The sequence below is a fragment of the Arvicola amphibius genome, chromosome 1 (genome assembly GCF_903992535.2).
Source record: "Arvicola amphibius chromosome 1, mArvAmp1.2, whole genome shotgun sequence".
NCBI lineage: Eukaryota > Metazoa > Chordata > Mammalia > Rodentia > Cricetidae > Arvicola > Arvicola amphibius.
In genome coordinates, this window is record NC_052047.1 from 12,568,809 (window position 1) to 12,582,886 (window position 14,078).

The window sequence follows — 14,078 nt, forward strand, 5'->3', positions numbered from 1 at the left end:
AGTAAACAGAATCCCTCACACCCGTGCTCATACGAGCAACCTTAATTAAACTCAGGGGTTAATTTTTTTAAGACATGAAAGCAGTAGGTGACTTGATGAAAAGAGGGATCCCAGGAGTAGGAGGAGATAGATGAGACACTAATGAGAGGGGGCAAATAAATACCATCAAAATATATGATATAGATATATGAAATTATCAAAGAATGCATTTAATTTTTTTTAGAGAGAGATCTGACAATATTCTACAACATTGCCAGCTCTTCTAAATGCCTACATGAACCCCACCAGAAAATGTCAAAAAGTCGTCATCATCCATGACATCTTGAAACAGGGAGAGGGGGTTGAGACAGGGTTTCTCTGTAGCTTTGGAGACTGACCTGGAACTACCTCTTGTAGACCAGGCTGGCCTCGAACTCTCTGTATCACCAGTTGCAAGGCTCAGGGAACATGGTGGAAAGGAAGATGAAAAGACTATATAAGCCAGAAGGGCAGAAGTGTTGTGGACCGCTGTCTCCCAAGGATGGCATGGCCACTACACATGCAAGCACGGCATGGCCATTTTACATATAAATTCAGTGGCTGTGATCACCTGCATACAATGGGGCCCTCCATACACTGTCAAGTGGGGAGGAGGAGCTCAGAAGGCCTCACCTCTGAGGACTGATAGCCCGTTAATTGCTGATGGGAGACAGAGGGTACTTTCTTCAACAATGTAGCCAAAGGTTGGATGCCCAGGCAACATGGTGTAAACAGCTTCTCACTGTGCTTAAGAGCAAATTTAATGAACCTATTGGTCATCAAAAAAACAAAACAAAAGAATTGGTTGGCCAATACAAAGTGGCCAGTCCTAAAACCATTATATATATATATATATGTATATGTATATGTATATGTATATGTATATGTATATGTATATATATATGTAAAACTAATAGTCAGGGGAGGCTATCAATTTGTGGGGAGGCACTTGGAAGGAAATAGAGGGAAGGGGAGAGTTACATAATCACATTTTAATTAACAATGATATCAAAATAAAAATTTTTTAAACTAAAAAAGAATTTTTGAAAAAAGTAAAAAAAAAAGATGTGAAAGTGGAAGAGATAGACGGGGAAATAAATGGGGTTCGCAGGAGCTGGAGGAGGGTAAGAAGGGTAACGGGGTGACTACGATCCAATACAATGCACACATGCACGAAAATGTCGTAATTCAACACATTACTATGTATAGCTAACATATGCTAAATAAAACGTTTTTTTAAAAAGCCCAGTTCAGTTGCAGATCCTCAACCACACAGCTTAAAAGCCAGTTCTAAGCTGCAACTGCAGACAGCAAAGTAATTAGTCATTTCAATGGCTGAAACCTTAACTGTCTGCCTTACAACCAGAAAATGCGGAGGAATTTTAGCTTCACAAGGAGGCAAATCTGACGAGCAACAATTAGAAAACTTTCTTAGAGGGTTCAGAGATGACTGTGTGCTTAATTACAAACTTTGCAACCACCATTCCCTGGGGAGAGGTGACTAAGAGGGATGGAAGAGCTGGAAAACAGAGATAGGGAACGAACAAACAGGCTAATCCAAGGTGCTGGTCCCAGGCTGCTGGGGCACACACAAGCCAAAGCAAACAAAGATGGGTGGAAAGATGCTAATTAACGCCGGGGAGAAGGTGGCCCTCCGCTGAACAGCCTGCTGTGTGACCTTTCTAAGAATCTCTCCAGGATTTCAGAAACAGCCTCTGGCCCAAGTAAAGAGATCATTTGAGCAATTATCCTAAAAACTCTTGGGCAAACCAAGTAATCCAGGGCCGTAATATTGCTCAATCTTGAGACCTGCCCCACAGCAAGGAATTCAGGCCTGGTATTGTCCACCTGGTGCAATACTGTCATTGTGCTCAATGGACAGGGTCACGCTGACTTCTGAGTGTTTGTTTAGACCCATACATTAGTGCTGCTCTCAGTTTTAGTCAGAGAAGTTTCTGTTTGCAGTAAATTAATAGAGAGACTCAGAACTCTTCAAAGGGCTAAGAAGTAACTGATGAGAGCTTGGCCCTGAGAGGAGACATCTCTATCTCTGTCACTCATTCCAAATCCTGGGAAAGATTGCAGAAAAAAGGAGAGAGAGGATGGGAGAGCGGGAAGATGAAGAGAAATTCTGACAGTGTCTTCTTAACAGACATGGCTGTGGTATTCGTGAGCTCACAAGATAAGCATCCTGCTACACATCACACAGATGAATGACATGAGTCAGATCTTTAAGCTGTGTTTTATTCTGAGAGCTGGCAATCAGAGCGGGCTGGATTAGAAGCATGAAGATCTATTTGTCTTCTATCTTATCCTTAGCCAACAAATTATATAGAGGGAAAAACAAAGGCGCTCAATCATTCCAAATTGGACTAATAGGAAAGGAAATTTATCTGAAATAGGTAAGTCCAGTCTTAATGAATGCTATTCCTTCCCAAGTAAGCACATCTAACCTGGGAACTTGGGAGTTCCACTCCAAAGACCTACACGTGAAAATCCCAAAGAACTCTGATACACTCTCTTCTCTCAGAGGCCACATTTTACAAAAGTTTTGATGCCTGCCCTCCATGAAATGGTGGTAAAAACCTAGGAAATGCTCAATTTGTTTGAGCATTTTGTTTGTTTGTTTTTCTAGACAGGGCTTCTCTGTGTAACCCGAGCTATCCCAGAACTCCTTCTGTAGACCAAGCTGGGCTCAAAGTTGCAGAGACTGCCTGCCTCTGCCTCCTGTGTGCTGGGATTAAAGGTGGGCGCCATTACTGCCCAGCACTTGAGGATCATTTGATCATCCCAGGTAGCCTGCTTTTATAAAACATTCCGATTCTTTTACCATATGAAGTCAAAGAGCCCCCCCCCCCCCAGACAGGAACAAATGTGATGTCATCCAGGTTTCCTTAAACGGCAAGGACCTGAGACAGTCTCACATGAAGGAGTTGTTTGGTGGGATGCAGTAGAACCTGAGTACAGACTAGAGAGAGTGAAACACAGAAGGAGGAGAAGCTAGTGGACAATGACTGAGAAGCGAATCACCCCTGCAGGCTGAGGCTCAGTAGGAACCCTCAGAAGGTAGGTATCTTGTACCTCAGAGTTGCCCAACTTACTGGCTGAAGTGAGTCTCAAACCACCACCTTCCATGCCCTTGGTCATGGATTCCCGTTGGGACAGCCATCCTTTGTGCATCTAGATGGGCATATAGGTCAGGAAAGCACAGCTGTGATTCTACATCTACCTGAGGTCACACAGCACCAGACCAAGGGAAGTTGTGTGGAGGTAGGGCCCACACGCGAGTTCAATGCAAGTCTTAGGCAGCACACTTGCAGAGTGAGATTTCACTTCTTCAGCCAATGTTGATAGGGAATGTAAGTACACAACAGACATGCCCCTCACTCTGACACCCAGACTAAGGATACATGACCATGCCCAAAAGCTGCTCCAACGCACTGCCAATGTGATGAGGGTCTGCTTGCTTCTTACCATCCATATCAATATCTGATAATCCCTTGTTATTTATTTACAGATTTATTTATTCATTTGCTTATGAGATTTCTTTTTTTGGAATGGGCTCATTCTGTAGCTCAGGCTGGCCTCAAACTCACAATAATTCTGCTGCCTCATTTTCCGGAGAGCTAGGATAAGAGGTACACTACCACCCCAACTATTCATTAGTATCTTTAAAAAAAAGAAAACATACCTAGCACATACTCTAAGTGGGATGCCACAACGCTGCAGTCAGTCACTAGTGCGCGAATTCAAATAAGAAACTGGCCAAAGCCCATCTACAATGGGAGGTTGATGATGAGAGCTGGAATGCTTACTACACGATTCAAAGGTGTGCTGACTAGAACAGGGGGCTATACCCTTCCAAGGCTCAGTTCCCGCTAAAGTGAGGGGGTGGCAGTCTTAAGTTTGAACCCCACCGTCAGCACAAAGCTGTTACCACCTCAACATTCACTGCCCCCTCCCCCCCACCAACCACGTCTTATTGTAGACCATCAAGGTATTGCTGTAAGCATGGCTGAGGAAGCTAAATCTTTTTTTTTTTTTGATTGTATTGAACTATACATTGCTAAATCTTCTCATAAAGGACTGTTACTAGTCTACAAAGGAGATGAGTAACCTGCCTAAGGTGACAGAGTTTGGCACATCCTGCTGGAACATCCTGGTTTCAGAGCCTGCAGCTGTCCCCCCAAATGCTGAGGCTGCCCCTCTCTCAGCAGAGGGAGGCAAGGAGAGGAAGTGAGACATCTGCATTTAGGACAGGCCGGCTGGGAACGGGCTGCTTTGGATGCCTCCCAAGGGAAATGATTCTGTCAAGCAGCTGGAAATCCTAATGGCCTCACAGCTATTTCCCATCGAGTAAAGTCCCAAGCCGAGGCCGCCAGCAAGCAGTACAGAAGGTCTTTCGGAAGGTCACCGCATCGCTGGGCGATGAAGCCACTGGAAGCTCATCACAGTGAACAACAGACTCCATCACTGTGTGCCCTCAGTTCGCTCCGGCTGTTCCTCTTTCTTTAGCTTTCCTTACTACTTCGCCACCATCACACCATGGCCAGCTGTGATCAGAACAGGCTTAGGAGAGTGAGGACGACCACTAAAGACCAATCTTTTTTTTTTAAGGCCCTGGATTCAAGAATCCTGAATGAGCAATGAAACTTTGCTGAGTAAATTCTCTCTCCTATCTCTCTCTCCCTCCCTCCCTCCCTCCCTCCCTCCCTCTCTCTCTCTCTCTCTCTCTCTCTCTCACACACACACACACACACACACACACACACCTACTAATAATAAGGACCCTTGGCTTCACGAGGATCCACAAGATTCAGTGCAGAGCACACTATGGTCAATTGTCATTCAAAATACTCGCTGCTTCTCCCTGAAGGATCAACCTCCCATCCCATGGCTCGCAAGCTTGGCCGAGTAACTTCCAGGGCTACTCTTTACCAGACTATTATTCATCCTCATCCTGATGAGTTTGGGATGATCATTATTTTAGCCAATGAGATCCAAGGGCAAGTGACCCATCAAAGTCAGCTCAGGAACCAGGATCTTTCTGCTCTGCCACCAGACACACAAGCCTGGGTTGGGTGCTGGAGTCAAAACAGACCAGCCCTCAAAGATGCAACTGGTAAGAACTTTCAACGAGGATAACTCTTTGCTATGTAAACCACCAAACCTCAGTCATTTTATTACATCAACTCACTTTAACCTAATGGACACAGATGGTAGGCCTGTGTGCATATTGATCTAAGAGCTTTGCTTCCTTGTATGGCTCGAATGTCAAAATGTCACCCACAGGTTCACATATTTGAACACCTGGTTTCAAATTGGTAGCACTATTTTGGGAGACTGTGTAAGCGTTCAGAGGTGGGGCCTAGCTGAGGAAGTGGCCTTGAGAGTTACAGCCTCGGTCCACTTCCAGGCTCAGAATCTCTGGCTCCTGGTCCTCCATAATGTGAACAGGATGCCATGGAGCTGGCCACCACCATTCCTTGGGCAACAGGAAGGTCTACAGCCCCTCAAACCTTGAGCAAAAGGCAACCCTTCCTCCCACCACTTCTTGTCTACAGCAACAGCAAAAAGAACCGTCCCATCCCAAAGCTTTACCCACCAATGGGCTGCCTCAAACCAGGTGATTGCTCATGCCTCATTTTCCTGTCTACGTTACTTCTCACTTGTCTCTCATACACACAATCTGTGGATTGTGTATTCTGAGAATGGGGGTATAATTGTTTCATCAGAAATCTGAATAGAATAAACTAAAAAAATAAAATCAAGATGCTACCAGGCATGGTGACACATATTGTAATGCCAGGACATGGAGGCAGAAGCAGGAGGATTATGAATTTTGAGACCACCCTGTGCTACTTATCAGTTACACACCTAGTTCAAGGCCAGTGTGACGTATACAGTAAGACCCTGTCTCAAAAAACCAAAATCAAGATTCTGAACAAGTTCCTCATTCACAAAGACTTTTGAAGGCCGCTTTTTTTTCTAAGTTTCAAAATCAGTTCAAAACAAATTCAGTGGACACTCTTAATGAGATTCACAAATGTATACGGCATAAAAATACACACACAAATGAGAAGAATGAAATGGGTATTCAAATTTAAGGGAACGCTGGTATTTAATACAAACTCCTATTCTCATAGGATCCAGTGGGCTTTGAGTTCTTTTCTGCTAATCCTAGTTGCAGCTAAAGTTCCCAGATCTTCAAGTTTCTCCTCGAAGGGCTCGGTGTGAATCCTTTCTCACGCCTCCTCTACAGAACCTAGCCCGAACGAATTAGCAGTCTGCTGATCTTCAGTGTCTTACCTCCACCAATTCCAAGACTAAGAATAGTTTAGGTTGGGAGCAAGGCATGAATAGGATATAAAGTATCCAAAGAGTAGCAACAGTGAAGACATGTCTACATAAAAACTTTTACCTCCTGTCTCATGTCCCTCCACCTCGCCACCAACCCTGAACTAACAGCTGAGCTACACTAGATTGCTTCAAAAGGCTCTCTCTCTCTCTCTCTCTCTCTCTCTCTCTCTCTCTCTCTCTCTCTCTCTCTCTCTCTCTCTCTCTCTCTCTCTCTCTCTCTCTTCCAGAGCTCACTGCACACACCATTTATCCATGCTTGTCATAATAACTTATTACAAGCTTATTGACACTTGTCTGTAGCCGCCTTGGACTTGATTTCCTCACTCAGTTCTGCTGTCAGGAAAACAATGCCACCAGTTACAGGATGGGAGCCCTAACAGGCTAGGCTCAGCCACTTAGGCCAATACCTCAATTAAAGAGACAAACCACAGTAAGACACAGGGACTGTGTGTGAATCACTGCAACAATCTCGGTGCTTGCACACAAAAAGTGAGTGAGCAACGCCTGATAAAACAGATAAAATATCACCAAAAAGAATGACTGTTTTCAATTTCTAAGAAAATTATAAATTCTTCCCCAAGCAATGCTACTTATCAAAAGAAATAAGCTAAGTTTCATATTAATTTCCTTTAGCACAACAGAAAAAAACAAAGCTTTGTGTGTTTGTTTTGAACAGAAGTCCTACTCGAAGGGCCCAAAGTTACCTTCTTGGAGGATGACTCCTTCCTGCTTTTTCAAGCCTGCTCCCTTGCTCGACACACCACACCCCATCGCACGGGGCCACAGTTCCAAAGTGTACAGACAGCGTCTGCACTCATGACTGCCCGTGTCACTGGGCTTGAGTGCTGTGCTCTCATTCACGGGTACTGACACTAGAGACAAGTTAACATTCGACTACAGTCACACCAGGGAGCACACCCCTGGTTTCTAACTCAAGCCAGGGCTGAAACAAAGCAAATTTTATTTCTGATCACCCAGCAAATTCCTTTTCGAATCCTGTCTGTGTCACCTTAGCCCGTGTATTGTTTTTGTGCTCAACAGAAACGGCATTGATGGACTGCCAGCAGTGCTGAGTGGGTCAGGGGAGGTATTGTTTAGTTGGAAGAGTTTTCTGTCAATCTAGATTTAAAAGACGAGGAGGGTATCAGTTAAATTATAAAGTAGGGCCCCTTGGGGAAAAGGATAAAAGCTTTAGATTCACTTAGTCTTACACAATGGTTCAGCTTTACTGACCCCAACTGTGACAGGTGTAACCAAGACCACAAAAGACAAGTCCCAAATGGGGGAAGAAAGTCTAAATGCAGCCTCTCTTCTCCCTGAAACAAATTAAGATCCCATAAAGAAAAGAAACTGAAGCCCGCTCCAGAGTGGCATCTTCAATGGGGGAAATGCTTAGTGCTTTGGCAATCAATCAAAGCCGCCTCTCCAAATCGTGGCAACATGGAGTCCCGCCATCATTCATCCCTTTGTCCTGACAGAGACACACAGTGGCCTATGCCTAACACTAAGCATCCAGTGGCCAGGCACACAGTTTGGTTTCTAATTAGCAGTTTAAGCAAGATGGCTTATGCTTGGGAAAATAAACCTCCAGAAGTTGGTGGAAGGCCGGCACCTGACAGCAGTGGGCGTGTTCCTTCTCTGACTGGTTTCCCCGAGTCCCACTTCCACTGTGGTATGGACACATTGCTAAAGGTCATTTAAAAGATTTCTTTTAAAGAAATTAACTGGTTTCCAAGCAGTTTTAGAATAAGCATTACTGCACTTTAAAGTGTTCTTCTGACTCTTAATCGTTGACACTTTTTGGTTCTCAACGTACAAATCTATCACCGGCTAAAGCGTTATGATCGTTTAGAAAACTCTCCAGCCAGAGTCCACGCGTTGCACAGAGGGCTCTTCCCTGAGCTCTTCTCAATCCATCAGTCGTTCACCACAGGCATCCAGCTAGAGTCCTCCATCTGCACTCACGTTTTCAAATCACAGTAATGTCAACTTAGAACAAATGGGAAGGCGTCATTGTCCCTACTTCCTCACACGAGGAAAACCCCACCTCCTGAGGAGACAACCCCTGAGGAGGCAGTATCTTTAAAGCTTTCTGAAGTGATTCAGAGAAAAACGCCACCTGATCCCTAACTGTCGTCAGCAATAAGCACATACTTCCTTTCTCCCCAGTTTACAAATCCCATGTCACTTTAATACACAGGGATTTTTGAACCTTTTAAAAATGGATAAATACAAATAAATAACTGCTGCAAGGAAGAAGGCAGTTTATTCTCCGCAGCTATATCCCGAACTCCAGGGACAGAGACCGGCACGAAGCAGGTACTCAAACGTGTAGCATCAAATGGGCAAACAAGTAACTTGGTTTTCCATTTCTTTCAGCTCAATGGATGAAAGGGCAATTAAACAAATTTCTTAAAGGCTATCATATGCCATTTCCACTGGAAAAGTTGAAACAGAGCTTTAGCTAGGAAAAAAAAAAAAAAGAGGCAATATTTCTGCACTGGGGCAGTACCCACACCATTTCACTCCTAAAGTTCTTCCCAGGTCCCAGACACTGTAACGCAGATGACCTAAAAGAGAGCGCATGCCATCTACACAAGGCCTGGTTCCCAGGCAGAGTAATCACCATGCCTTGTTCAGAATGGACAGCTGCTTTGGGATGTGGATGTAAAATCCCTAATCCATCCAAAATGGAGCCGCGGCCATAGGAGAGAGGCCCTTGGAACAGCACATGTGGGGTCTTCTCAGGGCCAAGGCCCGGGGCCAGCGGGCAAAGGAACACGCTATGAACGCAGATGAAAAATGGAAGAATGAGCATCCCATTCAACTACGGCCTTTGCTCTGTCACCAAGAGCGCCTCTCTCTACCTAAGACGCATGTGAATTTAACCCGGAAATTTAAGCAGTTGTAACTGAATATACACATTTCATAATATAGACAACACAGTATTTGGAGGACGGGATAAGTAGCTCAGTGGTAGACTGTAAGCACAGGGAGCTGGACTTAATTCTCAGAATGTAAAACCACCCAGGCCCTCATACAAGTGTTTCTGTTCGCTAAACCTCAGGTGTCAGCCACTGCAAACGTCACACTAGCCTGCCTAATACCGAGAGTGACTTACTAAAAGTCATTCTTCTTCTCTCAACACAGAACAGTGGTTTGTACAGACAGGAGAAAATTTTGTTTTCCTCAACAACTCTTTTTTAAAATTTTTTAATAAATTCTAAAGCAGTAAGGCAATTTCACTTGTGAATAAGTCCACTTTGGGGTGGCTCTCTCCCTTCCCATTTCTTTTCCTTCTTTCGTCTAAATCCCAGGGCAGATAAAGGGACTGGGGAGGTTGAAAATGTAAACACTAACACTAGAGAAGCAGCACAGCCACCTCAGAGCTGGGTCTGCACGGTCTGCACTCGCAGGAGCTGTTCTGCTGAAGTTTCAGAGGCCACACTTAAAAGATCCCCCAGGGCAAACAGTCCAACCAGCCCATGCAAATGTGTCACACATTCTCAGTAGCCTCTGAAAAGGCTATTCAGCTTCCTAGTTCATTCCTGATCACTCTTACAACTGGGGGATGGGGTGGGGTGTCTTGTTTTTAAGTTTTAAGGAATTTGATCTTAACCCAGTGACAACACAGGATATGCATAAGTCGCCTTTTCTGTATACCCATACTTTAAAAATCTCCCGTTATCTGAATACGAGGTCTTACCCAAGAGCTCTGTAGGACTAAGTTCACACATGGCTGGCAGACCCTATGTTGGATATGATTACAGCCACACAACTAAATCTTAAAGCCACATATTGTTCCTATTTAACTGACATATATGAACCTACTAATTTATTGGAAATGTGCAGCAAATTATTTCTTCCACCTCCCCCAACCCTCAAGAATGCACCCGCAATAAGTGTTGCTGAAAAAGACACCCCCTACACAGGATATTTGCATTCCCAGACGCATGCTGATGCATCTAAAACATATATTGTTATTTTAGTTCTTTGAATCTGTGCCCTGAAAATAAATGTGGCGAGGGCAAGATTTAACCTTGGTTTCTAAAGAGATCAGTCCAGACTATGCAAATTCCCTCAGTAATGACTGCCTAGAACCAATTAACAAGGGCATAATTTGTATAAAGAGGAAGACAAGATTCTTAAGACTATGTCCTTTATGTCAGAAGACATAAAGGACCCACAATATGTCATGTAATAGAGTTCGAAAGGCCTGACAGACCCACAGGAACACTTAGCAATGACCAATGCACATTTTCTCACCGTGGAAAAAGTCTTTCAAAGCACCTCAGACAGCAGAAAAAGCAACTGAACCACTAAATGGAGGTATAGGCGTTGCAAAGGGTGACCCCCCCCCATAAACTTCCTGCAGGGCTGAGACTCCTCGGGGGTGCTGAGAGGCGTGGGGAGGGGGAAGCCAAGAGTCTGAGCATCTGGGTTTTGTAGCTTTCAGCATCTACCTAAGACTTTTCTCTTTATCTGCAAAAAGTCAGGCCACCACCTGCAGCAAGCTGCAAAGTTCGAAAAGGGAAGAAAAAGAAGATGGGGTACTAGCCAGGGAAGGACCACACCGGAGGCGCCCCAAGGGCAGACCAGGCAAAAGTGGGCTAAGATCCTCGACAAAGAAAATGAGAAAAAGAAAAGAGGACTCCGCCTTTCCCACTGGGCTGGGCTCCTTTCAATAAAAAAGGAAAGGCCGCCGCCACCGCCCCTTCCCTCCCTTTCACCCAAGGCTGGGAACAAGACCCCGAACTACATCCTCAAAGTACCACTCGGTCTGGCTGGCTCCAGAGTTGCAGATACTCCAAGAGGCGCGGCCCGCGGCGTGTACCCCAGGCCCAGAGTCCGGATAGGAGCATCCCCTCCCTGCCTTCGGGTGCTGGGGCACTCCTCTTCCAGGCACCCACCCTCCCTTCCTCTTCCTCGAGCCACGCATTCACTACCGCTGCCCCCGGCCTGCCAGCCACAGAGTATTTCAGGACTTCCACCCACCCCGAAAGGGAGCCCTTTGAAAACTTTGTGTGTGTGTCTAGGGCTTTGTCCACATCCTGGGCAGGGCCGGGTCACCCGGGTGGGCGCCTGAGGGTGTCCGGAATTTCACAATACACCAGGGGTAAGCCACCACGGACATCTCACCCCTTGGACCCGCTTCTACAGCCGTGTGACTTAGCGCTTTGGCTCCCAATTCCCGTGCCCCGATCGCCCGCAGGGCGCGGGAGAACCACGAGGAAACCCTCCGCAGCCGGCGCCTTCCTCCACGATCAGCAGCCGAGCGGCGTGCGCCGGGAGAGGGAGGTAGCTGGGGAAAGCAGCGGCTCAAGCTACCCCTTTAAAAGGCGCCTCACAGAGGGGTCGTTTTTTCTCCCACATCCCCGAAATAGGGGCGCTCCAAGAAGATCGACTGTTGCATCAGGTAGGCTCTGACCCTGCCGGCTCCCCAAGCTCCCCTCCCAGATGCGCGCCCAAATGCATGCACACACCCACAGCCCCAGCAGCCACCACCCAGAGACCCTTTCTGGTTCCCGCAAGTCTCCACCCGCACGCGCCCCAAAGCGGAGCCCACCCGGCGCCCCGCGATCAGCACGCTGGGGAAGCGAGGCCCCGGCACTCACGCTCGGTCTCCCCACGGCCACGGCCATCGCGACTGCGACTCCGGCTGCGCCCGGCTGCTCTCCGCCAACACAGGCTGCTGCTGGCGCCCCGGTTCCCGCTGGCCTCCCCCGCGCCTCCCTCGCGGCTGCGCCCTGCTCGCACCCAGCTCCCGCGCGCCTCCAGCCGCATCTGCTGGCCCGCGCCGCCCCGCCCGCTTTATTCCAGCAACATGGCCTCCCGCCTGGACGCGACCATTGGCTGCCTCGGGACGGGGGTGTAGGGAGCTTCCCCGTCCCAGCCAAGCGATCGAACGCAATGGGCATCCCATGATCCTGGTCAGCTGGCAAGATAACATTCTCTAGAATCAGTCACCTTCCCTTCTGTGACTTTCTACTGTGCCACTAAGGTGCCCCGAGCCTGGCCGATGCCTGACTCTCCCCACTGCAACACGTGCTGGAGTCCGGGTAAAAACCTAGGCGCGGAGGTCCCAACCCTGGGCTGCCACGCGCTGCGCGGAGCCGGCACCTGGAGCTGCTATGGGGTGGGGCAGGGAAGCTAGGGGGACTATCGAGAGCAGGGGCTGCATATAGAGGAAAGTTGCTCGGGTGACACGCCCCACCCGGTGGAACCCGCTTACAAAGTATGGTGAGCAATCCACTAGGGCAGAGCGTGCCCCACAATGAAAGAATTGCCGGTCTGCTGGGCTTTCCGTCAGAAAGGAGACTAAGCCAGCTGCTGGAAGCCGTCGCTGTAGCGTGGGGACCTCTTTTGGAGAGGAAGAAGCTGTAGTAGTTGGTGCCATGGACAACCCAACCTTCGGCTGCTGAAGACAGGAGAAAAACTCCGGTGCCCGCTGGAGAATTTAGGTCGTTGTGGGCTTACTCCAGAGCGTTTTCCACCGTATCACTGGAGAGGTCGCTGGTGCGGAGAGGTCAGCCGACGTCATTAGATCCCCGGAGACAGACCCAATAACCCAGGGGCTGGAGGCATGCATGCTCAATCCTGGCTGCCAGGTGTGGGGCGAAGGAAAGGCGCAAAGAGGTTGACGAGTGGGTGCGACTCAACGGGGCGTGGGACTGGGTAGCTCCTCCACCATCAGGAAGGATTTTTCCAGCAGATGATGGATCATTAGTGTCTGGGTGGCAGGCGATTATGATGGGTCCTTGTGCATGCATCTGACATAGGCTTAGGCTAAACAGTGAGAGGTGTCACGCTCTGTACATTCCACGGGGAACCTATGACCACCACAAGAGGCTAGCTACTTGATTGAGTTGAGGAAACCAGGTGGGTTGAGGCACGGGGAAAGAGGCACTGAAGGGCTGCCTGTATTCAACCCACGTGAATGCGCCCTCAAGGGAAACCAGGTCTATTAGCAAGCTGCCTCTTTGAACTGGGCACCTCAGAGTCTGACCTGAGACTTCAAACATCTAAGTTTTTGAAGGGCATAAGTGTACCTCTCCTGTGCCACCCACTGTGGGCTGCAGGATTCAGACGCCCTGCCCAGCCTTTGGCTGAGGATGAGTGGCCCTGCGGCGCTGGCTCGCCAGTGGCTGATCGGATGCTGGGCTGCTCTGATAGGTGGGTGAATCCCACCCTTAGCAGAGGAACCTAGAGAAGAGTATGACAAAGGAAGGGTAGGGGGCTCTGACATAAGGCCTGCACTAACTTCTGTTTTGATCGCTTTCTGTTCTATAGACATCAAATCTTTTGAGAATGGGGACCTCATTTACGCCAAACAAACACAGTACGCAAAACCCTGTCAGGGTTGTAAGAGATCACACGGGTGGGGGCTGTGCAAGGACGCTCAAAAACAAGAATTCCTTTCCTCTGACTCTAATGCCTTCTTGCTCTTTGGTTGAGGGGGGTTCGGGACTGGTAGATAAAAGGATTATGTATAGTTTCTCGTCCAAACTTTAAACGTCTAAGATTAAAAAGGGAGGCTCGTGCTATGTATAACTTCAGATGACAACAGGCAGGAACTATGACTGACTGGCATCCTAACCATTGCTGCAAATGAACTAAGCAGTTGAGAGGTTGCCATAGTAATACACATGAACTCAGCCTAAGAGTGTGTCTTTGTCTTCTGGCATCTAGCACACACACAT

At 47.6% G+C, this 14,078-nt stretch overlaps 1 protein-coding gene across 3 annotated transcripts in view; it reads right to left on the reverse strand.

The window, feature by feature from the left end:
* Septin11 (septin 11) overlaps positions 1-12,144 on the reverse strand; it is an 86,935-nt gene extending 74,791 nt beyond the window's left edge. For all 3 annotated transcript variants that reach the window (XM_038348760.1, XM_038348751.1, XM_038348742.2), the window contains exon 1: positions 11,994-12,144. In XM_038348760.1, coding sequence (XP_038204688.1) covers positions 11,994-12,020 — 27 coding nt within the window. In that variant the 5' untranslated portion in view covers positions 12,021-12,144. The remainder of the gene's footprint in view (positions 1-11,993) is intronic.
* Positions 12,145-14,078: the final 1,934 nt, after the last annotated feature.